The sequence below is a fragment of the Belonocnema kinseyi genome, chromosome 7 (assembly GCF_010883055.1).
Source record: "Belonocnema kinseyi isolate 2016_QV_RU_SX_M_011 chromosome 7, B_treatae_v1, whole genome shotgun sequence".
NCBI classification, from domain to species: Eukaryota; Metazoa; Arthropoda; class Insecta; order Hymenoptera; family Cynipidae; genus Belonocnema; species Belonocnema kinseyi.
This window is the reverse complement of record NC_046663.1, coordinates 110,792,612-110,808,413: the sequence shown is the minus strand read 5'-3', so window position 1 is coordinate 110,808,413 and position 15,802 is coordinate 110,792,612. Positions and strand designations below refer to the sequence as shown.

Genomic DNA, 15,802 nt, shown 5'->3' with positions numbered 1-15,802 from the left:
TAAACTGACATTAATTTTGACCTATCACTTATGGTTTATCGGATATTCATTGATAATAATAACAATAACGATAATTTATTCTTTAAACGTTCCAGTGGAATGTTCCTGGAACGTTTCTAAGTAGCGGACATTTTACACGATCAGGGAACGTTCCTGGAATGTTCCGTGCTACTAGGGCGGGAAAGTTACATTTTTTCCGTGAAGATAATGGTAACGCGTTACAATGTTTGGAAATCTGTAATGCAAAAGAACGCACGCTACTGAACGTTACTTTGCGAAATTTTATAATGATCACGATCTGTGACTAATTTTACTTTTTAAATTTTTAATAATTTGAAACTAAACTATTTAGGAGTTAAATAAAACTTTGAAGGTAAAATATTTTTCATTGGATCTATATAAATAATTTTTTTATATAACATATAATAAAGTAATATGGGTTGTCTGTCCACATTGAAGATTCTTTAGTTTAATTTTAAATAGCGATTGTCATTCTGTCAGATATATTATAATAAGTATTGTACAATTTAAAAAATTGTCAAAAACTACCACAATAATCAACTTTTAACATTTCGAAAAATTTAGGCGCAGTTGTTAGTATATGTTAAATATTCTTTCTTTAAATATACATTCCATATAATATTTAATTAATGTAAAGATTTATTAAAGTTTAAACAAATGTTTTTCTCTTGCATTTCTTAAATGAAGTAACCTAAGTTTTTCTTTACAACCAAAATAAATAATTATTATTATTGCTGCGTGCATTTAACTATTTATATATATATAGATACTGTTTTCAATTCTCAGACAATTTCACATTATTATAAGCTTTTGAAATTAATTAATTTTGATTTTGTAATATTAGACCATTTATGAACGTTTTTAATTCGGAAATTTCTGAATTGTCAAATGTGCATAGGATTTTTAAAAATAAAAACCATTTTTAATTTAAGATTTAAAAAATATTGCTATTTAAAATTGAATAATAGGTGACTAACAATATTTATGGAACTATTAATACATAAAAATATGATATTATGGATTTTTAAATACTTTATGTTAACATTATAGAATAGAAATCCAAGTAATTGAACGCTCTTATCGCGCGCGCGCATTTTTGTAATATAGGGTGGCCGCAAAAATAAGTCTGCATTCGCCCATTTGCGCGCCCTCGAATTCGGGCTTCCAATATATACTAAAAGTTAGTTTATCATGGGACATTGATCCCCTGAAAGTTTTAGGTTGATATGACCTTTTTTCGAGATTTAAGAGGCCAAATTTTTCACTCTGTTCTGTCTGCAGGTAGATTGTTAGCATTTTTGCAGGTAATTTGTGTCAAATCTATGACTAATAGCGAAAAGAGTTTCAGGTAAAGGTTAAAGGACTCTCTTTTTTAAGTTCTTAATCAAATTTAAGAAATATTTTGCGTAGAATGAAACCCTCGTTCTTCTATGCGCAAGCATACAAAAGTTCCAATGAAATCTCCTACTGATGTCTGTATACATCTACCTCTCCTTGCGCAAGGTAAATATATTTTAAGTGCAGAGTCGAAATTCTTCATACGTTAGCCAAATAAACTATGAAAAACATTTGTAGGGTCAAAAATCAACATATAAGTTGAATGGTTTATTTTTTAGCTAATTGACTTTGATCTCAATTTTCAAGGTCAAAGAAAGGTCACCATTAATCGTTTATCAATTAAAGATTTAACTTTTGCCTTGACCAATCTGAAACTGTCAGACGATTAATGTGTCATAATAGACTAACTTTTAGTATAGTTCGGAAGTTCGAATTCGAGGGCGCCCAAATTGGCGATTTTTTCGGTCATTCGTTAGTGATTCATTTTATTTAATTCACATTCAAGGAATCTCGGATGATTTCTAATTATTTAAATGGATTTTCACGATTTCAAGGCCCTTAAAGGAATTTCTAAAGAACTTTAGGGAGTAAATTAATTTTTATTTCAAAGGATTTCTCCAGATGTCAACAGCTTCAAGGAATGTGTTGGAATTCGACAAATTTCAAATCATTTAAAATATTTTATGTATTAAGAACTCTTAATACATAACACTTTATAATAATGAATTGTTAAACAGTATGTTTTTAATATTATAAAATAAAAATAAAAATATTGTAAATAAAAATGCTTGAGTGCATTAGCTTGAGAAGACATATTAAATTATATATTTGCCACGATTGAATTATTGACACAAAAATGGTTTATTTAGGAAGTTTTATGTCTTCTCGTATTTTCATTATCTTGTTTTTATAATTTTAAAAAATACGCGTCCTATCAAAAAAAAAGGTTAACAAAAAATGTGCAGATCAATGTTGCCAAATTGATTTTTTTTTAAAATACATTTTGCATGATTAAAACGAAAAATATGCGACTTAACAAAAAAATGGTTTCGAAAAAATCGGTTCCTCTTTTTGATTGATGATTTTCTAAAAAGCTTTTTCAATCTATAAACCAAGAATAATCGTTAAAAAATAGCTGCTTAACGAACTCGTCTTTTCTTCTTATGCCTTATAAACCTTTGTCAAAGCTCAATTCAATCTTATGTCTTTCGAAAGTTATCGTGCCTACAGAGTACCGACAGACAAATAGATACCTTCGTAAAAATCGTTATTTCTGACTCAAGATGTATAAAAATGTGGAGATTTTATAAAAACCGACAAAGTCAAATGTCATATTACACCATAAAACCTTCTCATTAGGGTGATAATGTAAAAATAAATTCTTTTATAGCAGGAATCATAAAAAAATTACTATTTAACAAAGTTTAAAAACTATACAATTACTTATAAAAAGATCTTTTATTCTTTTCTGGCTGTAAGTCCATTTTTTGCACTTTTCCCTTTTTTAAACTTTTTTTTTCGTGAAAAATTACCGTATTCCCTCGTCTTTCAGTTATTTTTGCTCTGTGATACCTCTACTTGCAAATCCATAAAAATGGCCAAATCAAGAAAATAATTTAATAAATTATCTATTCAAAAAGCGTTTTCCTGTTCTAAACAAAAATTTGACCGGTTTATCAATTCTAACTAAAGAAATAAGCGAACAATTTACTTTTTTGTTTTCTTGTAAATAAATGGTCAAATAAGCCAAGTAAAACAAATGGTTCGTTTCAGTTATCTTCATCAAATAATAATTTGAATAAAAAACTTTTTCGTCTTGTTTCTGTTTATTTGCAGTAAAAAAACGTTGATAAAAAATTCCCTAAATTTTTCCCTCTTACAACAAATTTGATAAAATCCCGTAATTAGGATTTTTATACATATATGAACGAATGCATTTAAAGTTAGGTAGTTTCTGCACTTGAAGGCTTTAAAATTTTATAGTTTGGGACCTAATTTAGATATTGAAATTTTCTTTTCGGATTGTGTGGATTATCACAAAAAGCTTAAAAAATATATTAAAATTTTTTTTTTAATTTTTCCTTTCATAAGGAATACAATAAAAAATCCTGCAATTTTTATGCGGGCTAAGCCATTTTTGTTACTGGGGGATTTAAAAGAAAATCAAATTATCACATTTTGCTTAGAAACAACAAAGGTACACATTTAAACCAAAAAGTTTGCACATATCAAAAAGTTCTACAAAGAATGCCTCTTGCCATTCTGTTTTATCCTGCAGCGTTTATGAAAAAAATTCGAAAATTATATTTTCAGAAACAAAAATTCTCCGGGCTTAAAACACTGTTTAGTCAACATAAAACGTATAAACTGTCTTTCTTAAGCAGAAACTTTTAAAAAATATTGAAAAATATAAAAAAAGTAGGGTTTTCAGAATATCTTCTTATCAGAATTCGAAGCAAAAATAACAGAAGATTTTCTGAAAAACCCCGGATTTTTATGTTTTGAAATATTTAAAAAAAATGCTGCTAACATATATAAGGAAGGCATCATATCCGTAGAACTGACCAGAATCCATCAAGAAAATTCTAATATCTGATTTAGGTAAAAAATTAGACAATTTTAACGACAAAATTTGTGATTTTTTGAAACTAGTTTTATTGAAAGAAAATAAATGTGATGCAAATGATTTATAATTTATAAACATTTAAAATAAAAATAGTTTACTGAAAATGAATATAAAATTCTTTAATAAATTATATAAATAGAAACCTAATTTTAAGGTTTGAAAACGCTTTCAGGTTAAAAAAAACAATCTAAAATGTTTGGCAATTTAAAATGACGTATTAAAATTTTTATATAAAGAAAAGTAATCTAAAGTAACGCATTACTTTTTTCCCCTAACGGAAACTGCAACGCGTTACAAATTTTATGGAAGTAACGATACTTTTGACTGGTAACGTGTCCAACACTGAATATTAAAAGAAATATAACATTGCTTGCCTTTGGAGTCGTGCCCCTTAATGATTTATTTTTAAAAGCGTTTCACAAGTCAAATTAGATTGTCAGATTAAAACGTTTTATTTCAGCCTATGAGAAAGTACCTGCGTAAAGGTTTTCTGGATCATCTGGTACTGAATGTGCGATCTGGTGCTGGAGGTTCAGGATTTCCTCGCTTCGGGGGCATGGGTGGTAGAGGAGGTCATGTTTTCTTAGAAGCTAAAGATGATATGACCTTGAAAAGTGTGGATAATAAACTCAAAAACATTAAGCTGCAAGCTGGAACAGGTTCAAATAGTACAGCACATGGCTTAATAGGCCAACCTGGAGAGGATATAACAATTAGAGTTCCAACTGGTGTAACTGTATATGATAGAAATAAAATTCTAATAGGTAATTTTATTCTTTTAATGTTTTCTTTGAAAAAAACGGCGATTGTAAAGAAAGATAAAAAACAGGGTTGCTAAAGAACCCTGAAAACCTGAAAAGTACTTGAATTTTGAAAAAGAGCATCGAAATTTTAATGATATTTCTTCTTGAATTATTAATAATTATTTTCGTACTTTTCAGCTTGTTTTACAAATTCAGATTTATGTAGTCGATTAAATGACGTTAGAACGATTTTGAATGAACGTAGCTTATTAATAATTTTTTAATGCAGTAAAAAACTTTCTTCAGAATAAAATGATAATCGAAGACTTTTATAAATTTGCGTTGATTAACAATTTCGTATACAGTACCGGCGAAAATTACACCGCCACACAAAAAAAAGTGGTCTGTCCGAGAGACTACACTAGCATATCTACATGTTTTTGGGGTCACTGAATTCGAAACCGGTGTCCAATTAACCAAGTTGGCTCGTATTTTTCTGAAAAACGAGAAAATAGACATAAAATCGACAAAAACAGCGATTTTTCAGGTATATTTTTGCAAAAACAAATATTTTTTCTCTCCCGGTGGACTTAACTAAGATATTTATATGTCTTTTGGGTCGCTAAATTCTAATCTGAGGCCCAAATAACCAATTTGGCTAATAATTTTTCGAAAATCGCAAAAATAGACGTAAAATCGGTAAATACAGCGATTTTTCTTGTATACTTTTGCAACAAACAAATTTTTCATGTCCGGTGGTCTAAATCAGCATATCCTTATGTTTCTGGGGTCGCTAAATCCGAATTCGGGGAAAAAGATAACCCCAGTTGGCTCATATTTGATCGAAAAATGCAAAAATAGAGGTAAAATCGACGAAAACAGCGGTTTTTCGTGCATATTTTTGCAAAAAATATATATCTTCATCCCCGGTGGACTTATCCAGCATATCCTTATGTTTTTGGGATCACTGATTCTGAATCCGGGGTTCAAATAACCCAGTTAGCTCATATTTTATGGAAAAATGCAAAATTAGACATAAGATCAACGAAAACCTTTAAACCTTTACCTTCCTCGACTCGGATTGTCGTTCACTGTAGATTCCCTTTGCGTCTCGCGTTTCGGGGTTTTTAATATGCGTTAGTCTCCTTGCATGGCAATAGTAGGATTTTTTGTAAATAAGTTTTATTTACTTTTAGCGTTACCAAAGAACAACGACGTGGACGTATTAAATTCTGTTCCCTTTGGGGTGCTTTATTACCGTGAGTCCCCTTGCCCCTCACGCTTATAGGGTTCTTTTATTTTTTATTTTTCTTTATATCACTTGCATCGAACCCTTTTGTCCTTAAAAGACCTGCGTAGTGGGTTGCGCTTTCGTTTGGTACCTTGATTGACTTGATCTCATTTTAAGCTCCAACAGTAGTCAGCCATCATGTTGATATCCCAACATCCCTTATATCGCCTCTCCATCTCTTTTATATCCTGGTGGAAACGTTCGCCTTGCTCTTCACTAAACCTCTCAGTTTGTCTGGAAACTTAATTATATGCGAATGAAGAAAATGTAGCTTCTAATTCATAAAGCAGCCTAGTTTACCAAAGTTTGTTACCATTTCTGAAACCACATTTTGATAGTCTGGACTTTTCTTATTACCTAAAAAGTTTTTTACAATATTTTTAAAACTAAGCCAGGCATCTTTTTCAATGCCAGACATTTTTGTAATGGATCCTGGATCCTGCAACATTTTTCCTATCTGCGGTCCATCGAAGATCCCCTCTTTTAATTTTTCTTCGGAAAGTTGTGGAAATTGATCTTCCAAATACGCATAGCAATCGCCATCCTTGTCAATCGCTTTGACAAACTGTTTCATAAGACCCAGCTTTATATGAAGGGGTGGAATCAAAACTTCGTTTGGGTCAACTAGAGGATCTACTGTTGGAGTTTAAAACGAGATCAAGTCAATTAAGGTACCAAACGAAAGCGAAACCCACTACCCAAAAAATCCTACTATTGCCATGCAAGGAGACTAACGCAAATTAAAAATCCCGAAACGCGAGACGCAAAGGGGATCTACAGTGAACGACAATCCCAGTCGAGGAAGGTAAAGGTTTAAAACTTTTCGTCGATCTTGTGTCTAATTTTGCATTTTTCGATCAAATATGACCCAACTGGGTTATTTTAACCCCGAATTCGGATTCAGCGATCCCAAAAAGATAAGGATATGCTGATTTAAACCACCAGGCATGAAAAATTTGTTTGTTGCAAAAGTATATAAGAAAAATCGCTGTATTTGCCTATATTACATCTATTTTTTCGTTTTTAAGCAAAATACGAGCCAACTTGGTTATTTGGACACCGGATTCGAATTCAAAGACCTCAAAAACATATAGATATGCTAGTGTAGTCTGTCGGACAGACTATTTTTTTTTGTGTGCCGGTGTTATTCACTGTCATATTTTTGGAGCTATTGCTAAAGTGCCTAATTTTTGATAAGATTGGCAATAAAATTTGTTCATCCGAAGAGCAAGAAGGTTTAAAATGTTCTGCTTATAATAAGTTTAAGTTGAAGGAAAATTGACTTTTTAATGAAAAAAAGATAATGCAAAAAGACCTCAAATTTCAATGTTTTCGTAACATTGTAATAATTCTGCAAATAATACACATTTCCATACTTTTTTGTTGTCATTTTAAGGGTAAAATTGATAAATTGTTCAGATATTTTTAGAACATTTTCCGTAGATTCTACCCTAGAGTCAAAGTTGGTATAAAAAACCGCAAAATTTCAAATAATGATTTCATTTATCACTTAATTAAAAAAAAAATAGATTTTTATGAATATTATTCAAATTTAATAAAATATGGATAATGAACTCTAAAACATGTTTGTAAGTGTTTACACATTCTGGAAATTTGGTGACTTTTTTGCACAAACTTTGATCGTAGAGGAGAATCTAGGGACAAAATTCTAAAAATATCTTAACAATTTGTGTAAAATACTGCGCAGACTTACCTTAAAAATTAGCACAAAAACTTTTTAAAAAGTTAATTATTTTCAGAGTTATACCAATTTTTTGCATTTCCACCGGTAGTGATAAAAATTTTAATGGATATTATATTGCAAACGTACAATGCTTTGAAATCGATGTGTTCAAATCTTTAAAAACATGTCCCTGAAATTTATGAAATGATGGCCTGAAAAACCTGGACGTTTTCTTGAATTTTGCAATCCGGCTTCTGTAACAACCATAAAATTACTATCCCAATAATCTAAGTTACGTTTAATTAAAAATAAAAAAACTATATTATCAACTTTCTGGATGTCAATTTTTGTCATTATGTTTTCAAATTTATTATTTTTCATTTTATAGGAGAAATAAACGAGCCAAATTCAAAATTAATGGTAGCGGAAGGAGGAATCGGTGGTTGCAAAGAGACAGATTTCTGTGGTCGGAAAGGACGAAGCCGCGTAATTCACTTGGATTTAAAATTAATATCTGACGTTGCCCTAGTCGGATTTCCTAATGCGGGCAAGAGCACTCTTTTGAAAACAGTTTCTCGAGCTGCTCCAAAAATTGCTGAATACCCATGTTAGTATCTCATTCCTTGTCTCTTTCACGGTGTAGCAAATTCAAGTCAAAATAAAATTTAAATAGTAATGGGATTTTTTTGTTGATTCAGATTTTCTGTCTTCTCGATTGTTTCAAGATAAAAACTAAAAAATAATTGGGACACCTTTTTAACAAAGTCAATTTTAGTGCAATTAATATGAAATATAAAAACTTTCTTAAAACATAAACGTTGCCTAAAATTTTGTTTTCCCTGTAAATATTTTTTAATATTCAATCGTTCCTGTTTTTAAATAAGTCGATCTTTGTGTTTAATTCGAAATGCAAAACATTTTAAAAAGTGTTTCATATTTTGTATCTTACTTAACATTTAATTTTTAATCACAGTAAAATTGTGTGCAATCATAATAAAATATCTAGTGATTTAAGAAAAACGTTGGCAACTCGAATTAATTAAACCCAGCAATAATTAGTTTTCAGAAAGGGCAATTTTTTTTACCGGTTTATTTAGAAAGCATATTTCTAGCAAGGTAGCGGCAGAGCGCGCATATTCGTGGAATTCAGTGAATTCCTGCAATTCAGTGAATTCATGGAATTCATGAAATTCAAGAAATTAATGCAATGTAAGGAACGTTGTGGCTAGCCTACCGGCTCCGGCAAGATTGCATGTTGCCGGCTTTTTTTCCTTTTCCTCTTTTGTACACTTTTTTAAATCGTATACTGATGTGTGTTGAATGGTTGATTACAAACCTGGACATGAAAACACCTGCAAATATAATTTTCAGTGTTCAAACTTTAAAAAATTACGTTTTTTATTCACGAAGTTTATATACACTATCTGTAACGGCAAAAAGCATATTTCTTGCATACGAAAGTGACTTTTACGCATTTTAGAGTAGGGCCATATAATTGAGGAGTTATTTGGATAGTTTTTAGCTTTTGAAGCGTTTAACGGAACGTTCGATGTATAAATCACTTTTTATCGTCGATTTTCGACTCAAAAATTACTATTGACGTCTCGTGGGGGGGGGGGGGATGCACCCCTGTGGCCCGTTTCCAAAGTCTCATGGGGGGCACTTTTGTGACTGGTCAAAGAAATAATTTAAGGTCGCACCCCTACTCATTTTCCAACGCCACGTGGGGGGGCGGGAAGGCACCTCTGTGACTAGTCACAGAAATAATGTAAGGTCGGACCCCTACCACTTTTCCAACGCCACATGGGACGGGAAGGCACCTGGCCACTGGTCAAAGAAATAATTTAAGGTCACATGTAGGCTCCACCTTTAAGGAATTCGTGGTATTTAAGGAATTCATGGAATTCAAATTTTCCTAACTTTTCTTTAACATCTCATGGGGAGGGGGGCCTGAAAGGCGCCCCTTTGACTGTTCACAGACATAATTTTGATCAAAATACTTACCCTTTTCCAACAACGTGTTGTCGGACTAGAAGGCACCGCTGTGAATGGTCACAGAAATATAATTTTTCCAAGGACTTTTAGTCTAGGAAACAAACTAGCAAGATGAACGATATTGAGGATCGAACAGTAGCAGTTAACACATGTGGAAAAAAATTATTTTTCAATATCTTCTTCCGCAGTCTAGACTCTATCCTTAAAATATGCTTTTTTACCGATACCGGCTTTGTATACACAACCTTATTTAACATACAAAAATCAGTGGGATAGCAGACAGCCATACTATACAAAAAATTCAACTTTTATTTAGACATGGTTCAGCCGCACCGTGATATACGTACCTGAAAATAAATACTTATAATAAATTTGTTTGCAGTTACTACCGTAAAACCAAACATAGGAACAATGGTATTTCAAGATATGAGAAAAATAAGTATGGGCGATTTGCCTGGATTAATAGAAGGTGCTCACAGAAATGTTGGAATGGGCTACAGCTTTTTAAAACACATAGAAAGATCTAAAATGATGTTGTTTGTCGTTGACATTCAAGGATTTCAACTTTCTGCTCGCCATACTCGTAGGAATTGCTTGGAGACCATAGTACTTCTGAATAAAGAGATTGAACTCTATAAGCCTGATTTGCTCGAAATGCCGGCTATGGTCCTTATTAATAAAATGGACACGCCAGGTGCTGAGGATATATTTGAAAGTATCTTGCCCAAGTTGGAACGACTGGATGATTTCGTTTCAGAGTGCCCGGAGGAAATTAGACCCGAAAAGGTAGTAACCTTCGAAACTATTTTGAAAACGTCGCTAATAAATACTTCAAAGAATGAAATCAATTTCATCAAGAAGAGGATAAGAGAGACTCTTGATAAGTGTGTCGAAAGAGAAGAACACGAAGAAGAGGATGAGAATTCAGTTGTAAAGCTAATTAGTAAACTTCAAAAAGGTTCAGAGCAAGTCGCCCCTAATTTAGTTTAAATAAACCTTTATATGTAAATATCTATATTTTTGCATATTTTCTTACCCCCATGGCGCTAAATCAGCAAAAATATTACACTTCTTAAAAAATAAATCGAATCTATTTGATAGAATTATTTGATTTAAAATTATTTAAAATGTCGTTTGTTAACTTCCAATTTTAAGCTTTGAGTTGGAAGTGTTCACTTTGTAGGATTTAAAAGTGTTTAATGATTGAATTTGCAATCCTTACATTTTTTACAGACCTCAAATTCAAAACACTTTATTTTTAAAGTTTTAATTTTTAAATGTGCATGTTAATATCTCTTTATTTTTTATCGCTGATTGTCAAATAAAATAAAAAAATACAAAAGAGTTTTGAATGCTAGGTCAAGTTCAGAATAAAAGCCTTTGAAATTGGACTATTTAGAAAATTGATTCAGACAATTTCAAATTTACACGTTTAGGCTTCAAATACTTGGGCAATTTTAAAATAAAAGTATTCTAAACTCAAAAATTTATACTTATAAATATTTTAAATCCAATTATTTTAAATTAAAACCTAATTTGGATAATTAAAAACTTATACTTTTAAAATTGAAAAATGTATTATTTGTTAAATGCAACTCCCGATATAAAAACGTTTTCGGTCCAATGCTTGCAATGGCCTTGGTCGTAAATCAGGGAATTCAAACGTAATCAGACAGAGGGCAAGAACTATTTCAGTTGAATTTTGACGCATGACGCAAACTGATGCAACTAATGCGCTGAGTGCGGCCCTCGTGGTGTTTGTCCCACTTGACTGAACACCGCCTCTCTCTCGGTCTCGTGGCTTCCCTCATCACGAAACTACCGAGGACATCAATTCTAGGAATATCGGAAACCGGGGGTTTTGATATCGGGAGTTGAGTGTAATTGAATTGAACTATTTCAAATCGAAAGCTTTTAATTATATAGTCACAAGTTTAAAATTTATTAAAAATTGAACAAGGTCTCATTTGATCTTTAGAAGTTCTGTACGGCTTTAAATATTCAAAATTTTTAATGGAGTGTTTAGAATTAAGTAGTTTTAATAAAGGTTCAAAGTTGAATGTTTCGCAAATTCAAATAATTACTATTTAAAATTTAAAGCCTCAATAATTAAAAAACTTGGATTGTTCGATTTCATCAATTTTAATTTTACAATTAAAACTGAAATGGTTGAAGTTTGAAAAAGACAAGGTACAACCATTCAGAAAATTCCATTAATTGTATATGGTTAAAATTTCAGTGCCAAGTTTTTATTTCTGAACGACCCAATTCATTTGTTCGATTTAATAACTTTTAATTTCGCAATTTAAGTTGAACTAGTCGAAGTTTACGAATTATATGCAGGTGGTTCAACTGCTGCCCGGTATTTTTGAAAGGTGGGAAAACCACAAAATTCTGGGTAGGAATATATAATGGTACATATAAGTCCCTACTTGCAATTAAAATTATTTTTGAAAAGAATAAACACATTTGATGACCATTTCCTGGTTAAAAATTTCCGATTTCCGGATCTAGTCTCCACAATACAAATTTAAAAAACCGAATTGCAATTTTGAGAAAATTCTAATTGTTTATTTATCCACGCTTGAACAGACAGCAAATGTTATATAATATTACGGATGCATATACTGACTGAGAGTATAACGTAAGCTTTTTACTCGACATTGACTTATTTATAAATTTGGCTAACTTATGCGAAAGATTCAATGTTAAGTTCACTTCTCGTGCGTTCTAGTCGTTCAGTGACCTGCCAACTTTCAGATGCATAGACATCTCTTCATTTGATTTTCCTTCATCAATAAGTCAAATCCACAAGTACGGAATTCTACATAAAGAGAAATGGAAAATCCAATTTTAGAAAACATAATAACATTATATAAAGATAAGAAATGGAAAGAGATCATTTATTTTTTTAACACTTGTAACACTGCCGATACTCGTAAACTACTTTGGATCTCGCCAACCTTGCAAGACATATCGTGGATAACGAGTATCATTACTGAAAACAATTTGCGGGGCATTGTCAGTGTCGGTTGCGGTTGTGGTTTACTGGAGTGGTTAATTCAACAAAATACTGGTACGTGATGCTCACATTTGTTATATATAGTTAGAAGTCTGAAGCTAATGAAAATAAAAAGTATTGTTTCATTAATCTGCATTTACAAATCTTGTATATCTAAAAATAATAAATAAACATAAGTAAACAACCGCTAATTTGCTAATTAAGAATTATTAAGAAAACTAGGCGACGTGCAAAAAAAAACATCATTAAAATTCAAACTTTACAGAATTTTCGTGCTCAAATTGAAATAATCCTTCCATATTTAATAAGAATTAACCTAAAAGTATTATTTTGCATTACTTTAATATCATAAGAAATAAATAAAACTAAAATTGTTATGTTTTTCAAACTTGCGTTGCAGGCCTTAACTATCAAAACTTTTTCCATTATCTAAAGGTTTTCGACTAAGTTATAAAACATAATTATCACATAGATCTCATAAAATCTTTAGTGGATTATTTGTCTGATTATTTCCTAGACTGCGACATTCTTGGTGTAGAGATCGATCAATCATGGTGGTGCAGCAGATATTCGCCTCCCATCTTCCTGAAAAACATGATTTTCATCAGTGACCCAGAAAGTGTTGTTGAAGTGCCAGAAAGCTATGCTCTCTTATTATGCTATTTTAATAATGGACCGGTATTTTTGAAATATCTGAAGGAGTACAAAGGAAATGTAATTTTCGTCATTGGACCAGATGCTGGTCAAAACCGTTACACAAATCCACTGCCTTTCGATCAGCAATTTGCTAATCATGGCTGGAAACTAAGTTTATCGAAGGAAATTGTACTTTCAAAAGACTACATATGTATATATGTACGTTAGGTAGTTAAGTTTCTTAAGTAAATGGGACCTCAATTTTAAAGCTCGTGACTGATGCATTTTTAATCAAGAAATTTTTTAAGTTTTACCTGATGCCCTTTTTCAATTTTCATAACAAGTTTTTTTTTTCGACAGCATAGTGGACAAGCAAAGAAAAAGACAATTCAAGTGAAAACAGACATATTTGAAAAAAAAATAGCCGCCATGTCGCCCTAGGTTATGTGCTTTACGGTCTTTGGTGTAAATATATCACTTACATAGCGCATATCAGCATTTCTTCAATTAACATTTTATTTCGAACCTCACAGTCCCTATGGCATAAGATATAGGAAACAAGCGGTACATTTTGTCACGCTCATAGTCATTTTTTCGCACTCAAAACATAAGAAATTCCAGATAAATCCATAAGACTTCAAAAGACTTCAAGTTAAATTCAAAATAATTCAAATGAATTGGAAAACATTTAATTAGAAATTTGTATTGATTTCGGTAAAATTGGAATTAATTTCAAGTAATTAAGTGTAATGCGGAGAGTTCGATGAAATTCATAAAAACTCAAATGAATCTAACACAATTTCAAAATATGAAAAAAGTTAATGGGATTCAGTAACTTTGAAATGAGCTTAGAAGAATTTAAGGGAATTCGAAAAAATTTGATGAAATGCCCAACATTGAAATTCAAGCTGAGGTTAAAAGACTTTAAGATCAATTCAATAAAAGCTTTGAAAAATATAAAAAAATCCATTGAATTAAATAGAATTGAGTATATTTATAAGAATTCAAGTGAAATAAAAAAAAACAAGAGAGTTCGAAATAGTTTAAAAGAATTCAGGGGAAAATAATAAGAATTCATGGTGAATTCAAGAAATCTCTACATGACCTTATTTTGAGGGGCAGGGGGTGAACCAAAAATCGCACGGAAAATTAAAGGGCCGTTTCAAAAACTACAAAAAATTCTCTATTTAGACGATGCATGAGGCATGAAGGAAAACTAGGTAAAATCTTGCGTAAGAAGGGGAGGGGGCGACCAAATAAAATTATGTGTACTTACGAGGGGGGGGGGGGTCAAGAATGGCTAAAATCGTCCTTACGTAAATAATGAATGGCCCCTAATGACTACCAAACAATTCAAAAGAATTACAAACGAATCAAGTGAATTCAAAACAATTCAAAAATATCAAAAATTTATTGAATTCGGTAAGTTTTAAATAAGTTTAAAATAATTTGATGAAATTCGTCCGAATTAAAGGTAAGTTTAAGACTTCAAGCTGAATTAAGCCTCGAATTGAACAAAAACATTTAAAAATCCATTGAATTCAGTCAAATTGAGTGAATTTAGAAAAAAAAATTTTAAATAGAAAGAATTTAAGACATATAAACAAGACTTTATGTCGAACTCCACTTTTTTAAGAATTAAGAATAAATTAATTAGAATTCAGGTTGAATTCCAAAAATTAATTAGAAATATGTTTAAATCTTTGATACTCTACAAAATACCTCACTTCTCGTGAATTCATGCATTAAAATCCCCTAAAATATTATAAAATCCTGTTAAATTCTATGAATTTAAAAAAAATAACTTAAAACCTTATAGGTCCTGTAAAATCGTTCCATATCTTTCGCTATTTTCGAAAATGCATTATTCTGAAATATTTCTGTAATTCATGGAATTCAAGACAATTTAGAAATACGTATAGACATGAATTGAACAGTGATTAATCCATCAATTGATGTATGGAAAGAAAAGTGACTGATGTGATCTTTTCATTTAAAAAAATGATTTGAGTAAAATATGGCTAATAGTATGATCAAATGTGTGGCAGCCCTGATTATCTTTCACAGTTACTTCTTGCCAAAATATCCTGATTGTTGCTATTTTTCTCAAAACGCCTGTTTCTTGGAAGCTTTGATCTCGTTTTACATTTTTTTAAATTTCACTATAGACTGCAAATAAGGTAACATAGGGAATAAATCTCGAAAATAGGGTACTTTAGGAATATTAAATGAAAATAAGGTATGATAGCGGATATAGGGAACGACCTGTTAGGTCTGTTATTTTCAATTTTAATTTGAGTTCAGCTTCTAGAATTTAAAATAAAGAGAGCATACCTCTGATTTCCTATGAAACTTTCTGCCTTGAAAAGTATACATCGTCCGCTGAAATGTTCAGCAAAATGCTTTGATATAGGTCAGCTCCACATTCCTGTAAAATCAGTCTCCA

At 31.2% G+C, this 15,802-nt stretch overlaps 2 protein-coding genes and 1 long non-coding RNA gene across 3 annotated transcripts in view; 2 read left to right on the top strand and 1 right to left on the bottom strand.

Annotated features, from left to right (window-relative positions):
• Positions 1 to 10,713, top strand: part of LOC117177292 (GTP-binding protein 10 homolog) — a 12,103-nt gene extending 1,390 nt beyond the window's left edge. Inside the window, exons 2-4 of the mRNA XM_033367886.1 lie at positions 4,446 to 4,749; positions 8,092 to 8,310; positions 10,081 to 10,713. Of these exons, the coding sequence (XP_033223777.1) occupies positions 4,446 to 4,749; positions 8,092 to 8,310; positions 10,081 to 10,688 (1,131 nt within the window). The 3' untranslated portion in view covers positions 10,689 to 10,713. The remainder of the gene's footprint in view (positions 1 to 4,445; positions 4,750 to 8,091; positions 8,311 to 10,080) is intronic.
• Positions 10,714 to 12,363: 1,650 nt separating this feature from the next.
• LOC117176196 lies at positions 12,364 to 13,632 on the top strand. The gene is made up of 2 exons (XM_033366311.1): positions 12,364 to 12,774; positions 13,238 to 13,632. Exons 1-2 carry the CDS (start codon positions 12,537 to 12,539, stop codon positions 13,582 to 13,584), a joined length of 585 nt encoding a protein of 194 aa, XP_033222202.1. The 5' UTR covers positions 12,364 to 12,536; the 3' UTR covers positions 13,585 to 13,632.
• On the bottom strand, positions 12,582 to 15,802 carry LOC117176198. The gene is made up of 2 exons (XR_004467589.1): positions 15,691 to 15,802; positions 12,582 to 13,305 (listed from the first exon to the last, which is right to left on the bottom strand). It is a non-coding gene; the product is annotated as an uncharacterized LOC117176198 (long non-coding RNA).